This window comes from Oratosquilla oratoria, chromosome 7 (assembly GCF_046742065.1).
Source record: "Oratosquilla oratoria isolate Oo_2021 chromosome 7, ASM4674206v1, whole genome shotgun sequence".
In the NCBI taxonomy this organism is placed as follows: domain Eukaryota; kingdom Metazoa; phylum Arthropoda; class Malacostraca; order Stomatopoda; family Squillidae; genus Oratosquilla; species Oratosquilla oratoria.
The window spans coordinates 29,741,437-29,756,436 of record NC_134783.1 but is presented as its reverse complement, the minus strand read 5'-3'; the positions used below and the strand labels follow the sequence as shown (position 1 = coordinate 29,756,436).

At 38.2% G+C, this 15,000-nt stretch overlaps 1 protein-coding gene across 1 annotated transcript in view; it reads right to left on the bottom strand.

The window, feature by feature from the left end:
* LOC143026777 (uncharacterized) overlaps positions 1-15,000 on the bottom strand; it is an 88,821-nt gene that overhangs the window by 24,634 nt on the left and 49,187 nt on the right. The window contains exons 11-12 of the mRNA XM_076187548.1: positions 13,347-13,444; positions 11,326-11,467 (exon numbers count right to left, since the gene is read on the bottom strand). Of these exons, the coding sequence (XP_076043663.1) occupies positions 11,326-11,467; positions 13,347-13,444 (240 nt within the window). The remainder of the gene's footprint in view (positions 1-11,325; positions 11,468-13,346; positions 13,445-15,000) is intronic.

Sequence of the window (15,000 nt, the reverse complement as noted above, 5' to 3'; positions counted from 1 at the left end):
TATTTTACTGATTACGGTTTAGTCCTTTGCTTTGTTGATGATTTTCGTTCAGTGGAATAAGATTGTCTATCGGTGCACAGAATGTAAGAAGACTAAAACCAAAGATGAGTTACAAAGGATTACAAAGGCGGAGCAAGCCGACAGGAGACCTTTTGGTCCATATCTAGGTCGGATGCGAAAAAAATCATAATAATAATAGAATAATAAATAAAAACTACAATAATGTAAATAACAAATAAAATACATAAATAAATGCATAGGTATAGTTAAATGATAAACAAACAGGTAAATAGTAAATAATAATAAATTGACATATGACTAATATATAATTAATAAATGAAAATCAAACAGACAAATGATAACAAAACAAAAACAAATACTATGAAATAAATTATAATCATTACAGCATCTTGCTGTCCCGAAATAGAATATATACAGTGATTGATATACAAGAACTCTGACTAGAAAAAAAAAAAAAAAAAATCGATGTCCCCTGAGGAACATATGTTGCCAACATTTCTTGAAGACCTTGTTTAAGTGTTTTTGTTTGTGAACTTTAGATTGCAAACATAGTTAAGCGGTAATCTTCGGGGATCTTTACATCTTATCTGAATTTGTCTATTCTCTGTCTAGGTTGAAAATGTTGTTGTACAACGTGAAAGAGATTGGGTGTAAGCAAATTTTTTTTTTTTGTGCTCGGACAGACAAGGCAAATGGTGGTCAATGTTGTTCATTAAGGGTTTAGCTTGGACTGGTAAATGGTGGTCAGTATTACAAAGGATTACAAAGGCGGAGCATGCCGATAGGAGACCTTTTGGTCTATATCTAGGTCGGATGCGAAAACAAAATGTAAATAAATGAAAACTATAATAATGTAAATATCAAATAGAATACATAAATAAATGCATAGGTATAGTTAAATAATCAACAAACAGGTAAATAGCAAATAATAATAGATTGACATATAACTAATAATAAATGAGAATCAAACAGACAAATGATAACAAAACAAAAACAAATAATATAAAATAAATGATAATCATTACAGCACCTTGCTTAGGTGTTTATCTAAATGTTTCTTAAAGCTTCGAACTGAACTACATTGCACTGCCTCTGCAGGAAGTTTATTCCATTCATTAACTACACGGTTGGCGAAGTTGTTTCTACCCACTTCCAAAGTGAATCTATTTCCGGACAGTTTGAGACCCTTGTTTCTTGTCTCTTGTTCATTCAGGGTCGAGCTTGGCCTGTTACGGAGGCGCCATGCCTATACACAATACCGATCAATTCGTTGTCCAAGATATCTCATACAAGAGATCCGCGGCTTTTAGGTAACCGGCAACAGCCACCACATTGACCCATAAGGGTGTGTAGGATAGTTGAGCACCGGACAGTAGCTCACCAGACAAATGGAAATAGGATATTTGCTCATCACTGTTAAATTTCTTTGGCTTTATGGTACTAAATATGCGGAAAAACCACCAAGGAAAAAGATAAAGTGATGACCAAGCGCTTTCGTCTATTCAGCCATCCTCAGGGTACATCCTCATGTACCTTGAGGATGTCTGAATAGACGAAAGCGCTTGGTCATCAGTTTATCTTTTTCCTTGGTGGTTTTTCCGAATTAGGGTTACGTGTTGATGGGGCCATTCCGTGGCTACATGACGTCTGTGAGGGCTGGATTCAGTTCATGGCTTTATGTCACCTGTGAGGGCAGGATTGGATGGTATTAGCAAATGGCTTCTTGGCACCTGTGAGGGGTATCATGGTATCATTGGTGCTAGCATATAGAGCATGGTGCAGAATGGTTGGTATATTCACTGGTGATCATGGAGTTGACTATGATATTTAGAATTGTCTAGAGTAGCGTTTCTCAACCAAGGTTCCCCGGAACCCTAAGGTTCCGCAAAAGGTTCCTAAGGGTTCCGCGAGAACAAGTGAGATAAGTTGATGCACTTTTGATTTTTTATTTAATTTCATATACGTAATATGATTTAACACGCACGACATATTCTTGGTTATTGTGATAATGTAATATAGACATCATCCTATCTAACCTATTATTACGATGAAAATAAAATGAGAAAGCTATGGTATATGTGTTTATTTTTGGGCAGGGGTTCCTTGAGACATGCAATTTATTTTAAAGGTTACGCAAGGGGTTGAGAAATGCTGGTCTAAGGAATTACGTACATGTAAAGAAGGTAAACAAAAAAGATTGGACCCGATTGTCTGCACAGCGACAATAGGGCACACAGACACAAACGCACTTTTTTTTTTCATTTATTGAATCTGGGGGGACTAATTCCTGTAAAGCACGTCACAAGCAATCTGTCCGTGAAGCGTACTGGTTCAACACAATCCGAGTCTAATTTATCCAAAGTGGCCGGGCTAGAATGGAAGAAAGTTAGAGTACAACGGTAAGTGGTGAATAAAAATTTTTCATATGAATCAGTAGTTCCCAAAAATGATAATAAGAATTCTGAAAATCAAAAAGCCAAGGATTCCTCAACTAGCTTCAAAGCATGCAACTCCTCCATCCATCACACTGATGTTCTCTACATCTTTGGCAGTAGTCATTAGAGATGCACAAAGCTCAAATACAATAAATAAACGAAAATATCTCTGGTGTTTTCATTTAGCCATATATATCAATAGTGACTACATTTTGTGAAAGGGGTAACATGCTCAATGTGGCATGTTAAATTGGGTAACAAACTGAAAAAGTTCGGGAACCACTGATATAAATACTAACAAAGAAAACAGTAAGCAAATTATATTTAGAGGGGTGTCTAAGTAAACTTAAACATAATTTCGCTCCTACTCAAAGGAATATAGACAGTACCATGTTATAAGGAAGTAAGCGATGAACTAAATCATATAAATGACCAGGGACCTCATGTTGAAATAATGAATTAAATCACATACACGAATTGAACTAGGACAATTTCGACGCTATGGACTGACTTCGAGAGAAGAGACTACAGTTTCCGGGTGAAGGTATGTACAGAACAATGTTCCCTCAAATATTTTGCTGTGAGTCTGCGCGTCATCCAGGAGGTACCAAGATAAGAGGGAGGGAAGAGGGTGGAGGGGAGTGGAATATACTGTATAGGAAATGGAATGGGTGGGAGTGGTTTCTATACCTTTTTCTTTTTGGCTACTCCCCGTGTAAGGGGGAAAAAGCCTTTGGTATATATATGTATGTATGTATGTATGAGTCTGCGCAGAAATTAGCTTGTGCGCAGACTTTGCCTAATATGGAAAGTACGTGCGCGCGCACCAGTGTCAATCACCATCTGGTCATTTAAGCAAACACGCACAATTTGTAAGTTTGTGGATAAAAGGCTTTAACAGGGGTGATGCAAACAAGGTCATCATATTAAAACAACAGGGCAGGACTCGCAGTAATGGTTATAAACTGGACAAATTTAGATTTAAGAAGGAAATAGGCAAGAATTGGTTTACTAATAGGGTGGTTGACTAATGGAATAAACATAGTAACCATGTAGGAAGCGCTGAAACTATCAGTTGTTTTGAGAAACGATTAGACAGCTTTATGGATGGGGATGACAGGTGGTGATGGATACGGAGCTGCCTAGTGTAGGCCTTATGGTCTCTTGCAGTCTCCTTTATTCTTATGTTCTTATGACATATTACCTCCAATTTATTGGTTTGAAGGATGGCAAGTTAGCACATTTTTAGAGAATTTGTAAGTTGATGTTTAGATGGAACTTCTTTATTGAATGGCTTTTGATATCTTTTGAAAACCTTGTGTGAGCACATTTTTTCTTTATGTGCGTTAGTTGTAAAGCATATGTGTTAGCGCATATGCTCACAGCTTAGCGGAAACGCTGGTACATAATGTGTCGAACTATCTTCTTGTTTTGTGGAGCTTCTTTTTGAACAATCAGGTGGCTTTGGTTTCACAGAAGAAACTTATACGAGTTGCATTTAACATAATACAAAGATGCTATAATCATTTCCTGGCAGAAATCCCGGACGGGTTGTGACAGCAAAATTGTTGGCGTAATTTGGGGTCCGCAAAAAAAGAAAAGAAAAGAAAAGAAAAAGAAAAAAGAAAATCCTTGTTAAAAGACCCAGAGATTTTCATATGGGTAAGAACAGTAAAAAAAAAAAATAAATAAAAAAAAATTAATGTTTTCTTATCATTTGTCTGTTTATTATTACTTGCTTGATTCTTATTTATTAATAGTTATATGTGAATTTATTATTATTTACTATTTACCTGTTTGTTTATTATTTAACTATACGTATCCACTTATTTTATTTATTATTATTTACTTTATTATAGTTTTTTATTCTTTTTTTCATTTATTTATTTATCATTATTATATTTTTTTTCGCATCCGACCTTGATATGGACCATGCTCAGCCTTTATAATCCTTTGCTAGGCCAAAAGAGATAATTAGCTCTAACCAACAGCTTGATCCTAAAATATCTAGAGCTGGGCGCGTTCCTCGGTGCATTCCTAGGTGCGTTCCTCTGTGTCCTGACTGGCATGACTTTGCTTAGGATACAGGAGGGCAGCTACGAACGCACCGAGGAACACGCGCGCGCGCACACACACACACACACACACACACACACACACACACACACACACACACACACACACACACACACACACACACACACACACACACACACACACACACACACAAACACACACACACACACATAAACACATAAACACACACACACACACACACACACACACACACACACACACACACACACACACACACACACACACACACACACACACACACGCACATAGAGAACAGATAAAAAACCTGGAAAATGGCAAATATAAATTATATAACCTATAGAAACGAATATGTGAAAGTGCGCAGAGAGGAAAAAAAAGAAACTATGAAAAGACATGATAAAAATGCAAGGATCGATCCAAATCATTCTATAGATATGTGAACGGTAAACATAAAAACAAACAGGAAATGGTGAAACTACGCCAAGGAAATATAGAATACACAGAAGATCTAGGAATGGTAGAAGTCATGAACAATCACTTAAAGTCGGTTTTCAAAAAAAAAAAAAAAAAAAAAAAAAAGGTACAACATTGGGGCAAAGGAAGCGAAGTGCGATCTTCCCCCACGAGGGAAATAATGATAAAAAAAGAAGAAGAAGGAAAAAAAAAATAATAATAATAGAGCAATTAACGAACCTTGACGTTAGGAAATCGCACGGCCCAGACGGAATTGCAAACTGGATACCAAAAGAATGCAAAGAAAAACTAATGGACAAAATATACAGCATAATAAGATGCTCACTCAAGGAAGGAAAAGTACCAAAGGACTAAGAAAAGGCCAATATTGTACAAATATATAAAGGAGGAAAACAAGGAAGAACTAATTAACTACGGAACAGTCTCCCTAACAAGCACTGTAGCCAAAATTTGTGGGAAGTTTATTAAGAATAGATGGGTAAAACACCTGGAAGATAATAATATAATAAACCCAAGACAATTTGGATTCAGACGGGGAAGATCATGTACCGCAAATTTAATCTGTTTTTACTCGAGACTAATAGATATGATACAAGAAAGGGATGAATGGGCTGATCTGATTTGCTTTCTTAGACTTACAGAAAGCCTTCGGCAAAGTACCACACAAAAAAAATATATATTAAAAAAATTGGAAAACATAGGAGGGATACACGGTAACCTATTAAAATGGATGGGAAATTTCCTGAATGGTAGAGAAATGAGAGTAGTACTCAGAGAAAAGTATCTAGGTTGGAAGGAAGTGAGTAGTGGAGTCCCGCAAGGATCTGTATTGGCTCCAATAATGTTCGCTATTTATGTAAATGACGTAGATGATGATGTGGAATGTTACATGAACTTCTTTGCAGATGATGCTAAATTGCTGAGGAAAGTGATAACCGAAACGGACTGCAAATCACTACAGAGAGGCCTGAACAAGGTTTGGAAATGAAGTCAGAAATGGAAAGTGGACTTCAACATTAAGAAATTGAGTTCGGAAAAAATAAAAAGAGAATATCAGGACAATATGCAATTAAAACTAAAGAGGAAAGTGGGATCTGAAAAAGACCTGGGAGTAATTATGTCAAACTACATGACCTCTGATAAACAAAAAAAAACAAAAAACAAAAAAAATTCAGAGAATCCTATAACTTACTAAGATCAATAAAAGTGGTGTTTACCTATTTGGATGAAGAAATCATTAGAAAAATATTACTCACATTGATAAGGCCTAGACTGGAGTATGCTGCGACATTATGGTCACCCAGTACCAAAAAGAATATAAAGAAAATTGAAAGAATACAGAAAGCAACCACGCACATGGCCCAAGTATTTTCAAACTTGTTATATGAAGAGAGACTGGCTAAATTGAAATTACCGACTTTGGAACAAAGAAGAGAAAGAGGCGACCTACTGACTATCTATACAATAATGAAAGGCACAGAAATACTTGATAGAGAAAACTTACTAAATTAGGACAAGATAAACACAAGAGGACATGGAAAGAAACTCAAAAAGGACAATTATAGAAGAGATTTGAATAAAAACAGTTTTCCACACAGAGTGGTGGACACTTGGAACAAACTGGACAAAACAATAGTGTGTGCAAAAACCATACATAAATTTAAGAGTAAATTAGACGCTGCCGGATACATAGGCGGGACACCACGTTCGTAGCTCCCCTTTTCGTAAGATACAACTAGGTAAATACAGCTAGGTAAACACACACACACACACACACACACACACACACACACACACACACACACACACACACACACACACACACACACACACACACACACACACACACACACACACACACACACACACACACACACACGCCCAATGCTGAAATAATTTCAGTATCGCTGCGCTGCGGGTTGTTACTCCAACTCTCCTGGGCAGGGAGTTGTGTGTGTGTGTGTGTGTGTATGTGTGTGTGTGTGTGTGTGTGTGTGTGTGTGTGTGTGTGTGTGTGTGTGTGTGTGTGTGTGTGTGTGTGCGTAAGGTCACAATATTACCCATAGATCGGTCATACGAGCTCTGAGCTCTCATCCGGGAGGTTAATAACTGTTGATCATGAGTCCAACACGTGATCCAAGACTATGGTGAATCACATACAAACATACAAAAACGGACATACTCACGTGCTAGGGAGCGTGAGGTTTTCAGTTTAAATAGCTCAGGAGGTGTGAGAAGCTTTCTCTGATACCGCAAGTCATTAAGCTTCCCTTTGAGCATGGGGATGGTTTGTTTGTTTGTTTGTTTGTTTTTATATGTGTGTGTGTGTGTGCGTTTGTGTGTGTGTGTGTGTGTATATGTGTGTGTGTGTGTGTGTGAGAGTGTGTATGTACTTGTGTGAGCGCATGTGTGTATAACGTCAGAGTACTATTCTTATATCGGATATGTGAATTGTGAATTTTCATCTAGAACTGTAACAACTATTGGTCACGTATCCAGCACGTGATCAAAGATTATGGTGAATCAAATAAACACGCACGAGCGCGCGCACACACACACACACACACACACACACACACACACACACACACACACACACACACACACACACACACACACACACACACACACACACACACACACACACACACACACACACACACACACACACACACACACACACACACACACACACACACACACACACACACACGCACACGCACAAGCACACACACCTCGTGGCGCAGTGGTTAGAGCACCCGCCTGCCACTACAGCTGTCCGGGTTCGAATTCCACTCAGGGCTGCAATAATTTCAATATTGTTGCATTGCGAGTTGTTATTCCAACTCTCGTGGGCGGGGTTAGGTGGGTGTGTCTGTGTGTGTAAGGTCACAGCATTACCCATAAATCGGTCATATATGAGCTCTTAGCTCTCTTCCGGGAGGGAAATAGGTGTTGATCACGAGTCCAACACGTGATCCAGGACAGTGGTGAATCGCACGTACAACGTAGGTTGTTATGGAAATGTTGATGACCATAATAACACCATCGTAGAACAAATATGGTCTCCGGTTCTCCATTAGGGTTGCGTGGACAAAAATGAGTTACGCTTGTTCAGTGTGATCTCAGTGGAAAGGTCACTAGGTCACCAGCCCCTGAAGAAAAAGTGTGAGTTGCAGCGTAGAAAGGGGACCTCTGGAGGTTTCTGTCTGTTCACAACTGAGGTCCTATTGCAGACACTTGAAAGTGACCCGCGATTTATTACAGCTAGAAAAATACACCTTTTTTGGGTACATGTGTTGATATATGACCTTTGTTTGAGCCTGCACCGATGGGGGAATTGTTTAACTTGTAAGAAATGCTGAGTATTTTTCTATGAGAGTGCGAAGGTTGATAGACAGGGTATTGATAAGGTCTTCAATGCATATTCTTCGCATTCCCATTAGAAGTTTCAAGAGTACTTCTTACAAGTTGAACAATGGTCTCATCGCTGTAGACTTCAACAAACCTTGTATTCAAAATGATCTCTTCCTAATGTATGTAAGTATGCATGTATGTATGTATGTATGTATGTATGTATGTATGTATGTATGTATGTATGTATGTATGTATGTATGTATGTATGTATGTATGTATGTATGTATGTACGTACGTATGTATGTATGTATGTATGTATGTATGTATGTATGTATGTATGTATGTATGTACGTATGCATGTATGTATGTATGTATGTATGTATGTATGTATGTATGTATGTATGTATGTATGTACGTACGTATGTATGTATGTATGCATGTATGTGTATGTATGTATGTACGCATGTATGTATGCATGTATGTATGCATGTATGTATATATATATATATATATATATATATGCACGCACACACACACACACACACTCACACATACACACACACACACACACACACACACACACACACACACACACACACACACACACACACACACACACACACACACACACACACACACACACACACACACACACACACACACACACACACACACACACACACACACACGTATACACACACTGGAAAGGATGAAAACTGCAATCGACATGGGAGGAGGATATAATGTTTACTGAATTAAGTTTTGATAATTAATTCGTGTATAATATATTTGATACTAAGTTTCTTCCCTCCACTACCAGGGATATAGCCAAGTCAAAAGGCATATACCCACTCCTATCAATTTCATTTCCACCCATTCCACTTCCATCCATCACCCCTTCCCCCCCTTTCGATTTAGCTCCTCATGGATGACGGGTCATACCTGTATTACACGCACTGCCCTGGGTCAGAAGCAATGCAGCAGGGCACAGTGAACCCACATCAAGGCCGCTTCACTTAATCAGTGAACCCCTCTTCCCCTTTTTCGTCCTCTCATGCATACAAAGAAAAGACGGGGAGAAACCGTTCAGACTGCGTTAGAATATCATTTACACATAACCACTCGCTAACCACCCCATCCGCCACTTTTTCGTTCCTTGTACTACAGTATCATCTATACACAATCATTATCCACTCACACCTATCTCCTGCCCTCTCCCTTCATTGCTCAACAGACATTCCCCTTATGCTCAACACCCTTTTCACCCCATCCATCCATCTCATCCTCGGTCGTCCCCTCAAGTTCCCTCCCCGCACCTCTGCCTTCCACACCTCTTTTAATAATTCTTCTTCACTCATTTAAGTTCCTTAGAATAATGTAAATAATGTCATTGCTAAATATGAATAATATTAAGGTATGATATAGGTGAAAGTGACAATAAAATTTTATAGAACTATGTCTTTCACTAAATGCTTTCCCCCTAAAATAATGCTTCTGAGTGAGTTATTCTATGAAGTGCAGTATTTTGATTAGTTTGATAAGAACGCGGCATTAACTGGCTACAGAATAACAAACTATTTGCTGTGGGTACTCTCTTGGGTAACACACTTTATTGAAAGGTAATCAAATAAGACTTGGCAGGCACGTGGCCAAGGCTTCGTCCAGCTCAAGGGTTGGAAATTTTTCTATGAGATCACCGAAGTATTTGATTAAGTAAAATTATCTTATCCTTAGGGTTATTTTGGATTACATCTCTGGTTTACAAGTGCAAAAAGAACAAATTGATTAAATTCAAAATTGTTGCAGGGGGGATACAAAGTAATACATTATAATACAGTAATGATGTGCAGATAAATACATTTAAGATTGAGCCTTATACTTATCAGTAGAAAATGGCAAGATATGTGTAAGTAATAGCGCATTATTTCACATGAAAAAGATAACTATTTTCATTCCCTATTCCACGTGATAAATATCTATAACTACGCAAGAACTCGATATCTACTTTGGTCATCAAACTTCATTAACTTTTTTTTTATTATCATTTACAAATTTTCAGTCGTTGGCTGCCTTGCAAAGTTACCAAGTGTAAGCTAGGGAATCTGAAACATAAACATGATTCTATGTTTGAGAACCGTCGAAGGTAGACTTAGATGGTCCGATCAGCAGCGTGACAGTAGGATTCGCATTGTTACATTTGCTCCTTCTCAAACCGTCGCCCCAAAGTAGCAGTCCGCGGCAGAGTTAATTGGATAACTTTCCAGAGAAACCCTTCAGCCTCCCCCCCATCCACCCCTCAGTGCAGACAAGCGTTAACTCTTGATTCTCTTCAAATCTAGCCGCCATCAATCTCGTTTTTCTTCATTCCAGATGCTGACGTCCTATCCCGCTCAGCTGCCTCTCTCACTTTCATTAACAAGGAATTGATTTTCTATGTTCTATTATCTATACTATCAACGCTACCAAGAGGATTCTGCTATCAGGAGTACCAACCTTTACTGTTATGGATACCAAGAGTAAAACTTTTAAGGCCAGGAGTACCAACAGTAAGGATTTTAATATTAAGTCTACCAACAGTAATGATTTTACTGTTAATTTTACCAACGGTAATGATTTTACTGTTAAGTCTACCAACAGTAATGACTTTACTGTTAAGTCTACCAACAGTAAGGATTTTACTGTTAAGTCTACCAACTGTAAGGATTTTATTGTTAAGTCAATCAACAATAAGGATTTTTCTCTCAGGGCTACCAACAGTCAGAACTTTACTGTCCAATAGCAAATATTTCACTGCCGAGGCAACAAACAGTAAGGGTTAGGGGTAGCAAGGCTAAGTACTTTATTCTCAGGGGCACCATAATTAAGGATTTTATCATTCGGGCTGCCAACAGTAAGATATCTAATGTCAAGGGTACAAATAGTAGGAGTTATACCGTTAGATGCACCAAGATGTAAGAATTTCATTGTCAGGGTTACAAACAGTAAAGGTTCGACAGTCAGGGGTACCAACAGTAAAAATTTTACTCTGAAGTTTACCAACAGTAACAAATTTACTATCAGGGCTACCAATGATCTGGATTTTACTGCCAGGGTGACCGACAGTAAGATTTCTACCAACAGGGCTACCAAAAGCGAAACAAGCCTGTTAAGGGTATGACAGTAAGACTTTCTTCACCATATCGATGGTACATAGGCGTATGAGGAATGTCTGCCACCAAGAACTTTTATGCAGTTGGGCAAACCTTTCTTCTATCGTGTAAGGTGTAAAAGTAACCCATAAGTCTTTGTGCACATTTACGAAACATGAGGACACTTGGCTTTGTCCTAATGAGAGGAGCCCTTTGCCAAGGTAGTCGTAACAGAACAAACTTTTGGACGAGTTCGGGCCCACGAAAAACTAGTTCCTCTGGGTCCACGTGTCCTTTTTTTTTTAACCGGTGTTTGGAAGACCAGACCAGCCATAAAAAAAAAAAAAAAAAAAAAAAGTGAAGAACTCACACTAGGAGACACACTGATGGTCGAAAGTGTTGCCCAAAATACTTGAAGAATACGTGGAAATTACTAGTAGTCCTCAGAGATGGAACGTAGTTATCAGACTAGAACTTTATCTTGACATTTTGCGACCTATGTTGTATAGAAGAGAGAGAAACTAGGGCGAAAACAGGGATATAAGAGAGAAGTTTGAAGGAGTAACGTGGCAGAGATTAGGACAGTCATAGGTATCAAGAGGGAGTTTGGGAGAGGCTCTTGTCTGGCAGTTGGTTGGTGATTTGACAGTATAGAAGCTTGGCAGCAATAATAACAGTAAAAGAGGTTTCACTAACAAGAAACCCACAGCCACATAGTGTGACTGGCAGTCACTGGTCCTCGGGACCTCCCATAGATCTCTTTAGGAAGAACCCTTTGGTTTGTTGTTTATGTTGTATTACTGTGAGACTATTTTTTTTCTTGTTCACCAGATGAAAATGGTAGGGGGAGGGTAGCATCACCAGTTGTCATCTCTTCATATGTGAAGAAGGTCAATAAACTATAGTTCAAGCTAATAGAGAAGAATCTTGGACCTAGTCCAAAGACCAAACGCCAACCTTTCGGGACTGCACCTACAGATAGAGGTAAAGGGTTGGAAACAACTCCGAGGGAAAAAATTATCCGTGAGGTTCAAAAGGAGAGGAACTGGAGATGAAGATTTCCTTGAAGACAACTGGGACAGCACCTGAAACCGAGCATTTTGTTTGCTCTGCAACCGTGGTAGGAAATTCTCTTTCAAGCATGTTCTGTTCAGAACGGCAGCAAACGAATGAGTAGTTGATTTATTTCGTAAGTTTTTGGAAAGTGGATATCTGCTGAAAAGAGAGAGTGTGAAATAAATTCCCTGGATTTATTGGGAACTGACATTAAAAAGCATTAAAACATTCAACAGAAGAAAAAAGTATCAAAGACGTTTCGCAGAACGTTCTGCATGTTCATTTGAGACTTGTGTCCATACGGGTGAGTCTGTATATATATTTGAAGTGTTACTGATCTAGGAAAGGTCACAGGCTCAGGCGTAATTGTATAATAATACATGATTTAGTTTAACCCATTTCAGCAGAAACTTTCCTTTGTCAAATGGCCTATTGATAGTCGCCTTAAAAAAATGCTGTAAATTCTGTAGATAGGACATTACGTTTGGTGTGTTAAGGAAATATGATTGACATTTATATGCTGAGACTTTACTTTATATACAATTTCTATGATGAGTTCTCTGCTCGGTATTTCCTATGATATCCTGCTGGTCATTTTTGTGGGCCCACTCAAGCTGAGGAAGGCAGCCTACTTGACTTGCACTTGGGACCACTTCTGTGATGTGAATCTTCTCGAATGCGCACATCGAAAACTCCTGAACCGGTCCTCGTTTGCCAAATTTGTAAGACAAATGATACCTAAGTGGTTATATAAGAAAATTTCGCCTCACGCTCTGTTAAGTTAGTGAATTATGAATATATCAATGTCGTTTGATACCTGTATCGGTATGGGACAAGTGGAACGTGGAGTGTGAACAGAAGTCTTTGTTGTGGAAATACCATTTCTAATGGAAGGCCCAGGATCAGGTTCGCCCCCTGAGTTTGGAAATTTAAGGGAAATTTACCTTTGAGTGCAAAAACAAAATCTGGAGAGAGTCCTCAATGTTTTTTGGTCTCCGAATTTTTATTTCTTTTGACCAAACGAATCCGCTTCATGAACACGAGACCGTTGGGAGTCCTGCTCTGAACTTTCATGTTCCTTTTCATTCGTTCAGTATTTGGGGTGATATGCCTTGATAGATGTACGAAAGTATAATGATAGGAACGAAATTTACCGGGAAGAAAAAGTAAGGGTTGCGTTGTAAGTTCAATAGTGTAGAACTTGTTTTAAAACATACGCAATAGATGAATGAATGATGGATACTCGACAAAAATAACTCACACCCCTATGCATTGTACATATGTTCTACTCCGTTGCCGAGCGTGATTTATCCAAATACTGTTAAATTTGTTATTATATGATGTATATGTATATATTGTGAAGTTTTTACTGAAAGGCAGGAATATTGATACATAATTGAAAGTCGATGACTTATTGAAAAAAAAAAAAATCTTCTAATAAAATTATGTTTTATAAGTTATTGTTTTCGTTTATTTCCACTACATCATTGACCGACAGAATATAATCTTTATTCGCCTCATTTATAAACAAACTATGAATTCATCTTGGTTGAACTTTAGTCTTAGCCAAGGAAACTTGAAAGCGAACGAGTTTTTTCCTACTCTCATATGCATGAGTGAACGAGGAGGGAGGTCGGCCTACGATGAATCAGTGGGGATAAGCCAGGCTAGGCTGCCCGGGGGCTTGTCCGGGATGTCGCGCTGCATTACTTCTGACTTACGCAGTGTAGTGGGGGACAAGCGGCACTTTAGCCCCAAGGTGCTTGGTGAGATGGGATGGATGGTGCAAATGGGTTTTTGGGTGTGAGTGTCTGTTTTGACTCGATCAGTCCCTTTATAAGGGAGATGAGGTCAATGATGCATACACATTACATATCTACCTGTGATTCTAATAAGTGGGCTTTTTGGAGTGGACGTCTACTCTGAATGTTCCACCTCCTCACGAGAGGGATAAGGTTATTGATACATGCATGTATACATACATGCATACATACATACATACATACATACATACATACATACATACATACATACATACATACATACATACATACATACAAAAATACACACATACATATATACATGCATGCATACAAACATGCATGCATGCATGCATACATACATACATACATACATACATACATACATACATACATACATACATACATACATACATACATACATACATACATACATACATACATACATACATACATACATACATACATACATACATACATACATACATACATAATACATAAATACATACATACATACATACATACATACATACATACATACATACATACATACATACATACATACATACATACATACATACATACATACATACATACATACATACATACATACATACATACATACATGAATAGAATCGCCATTGACGACGATGTCAATCAAATAATTCCCACAACTGTCGGAATTATTTGATTGACATCGTCGTCAGTGGT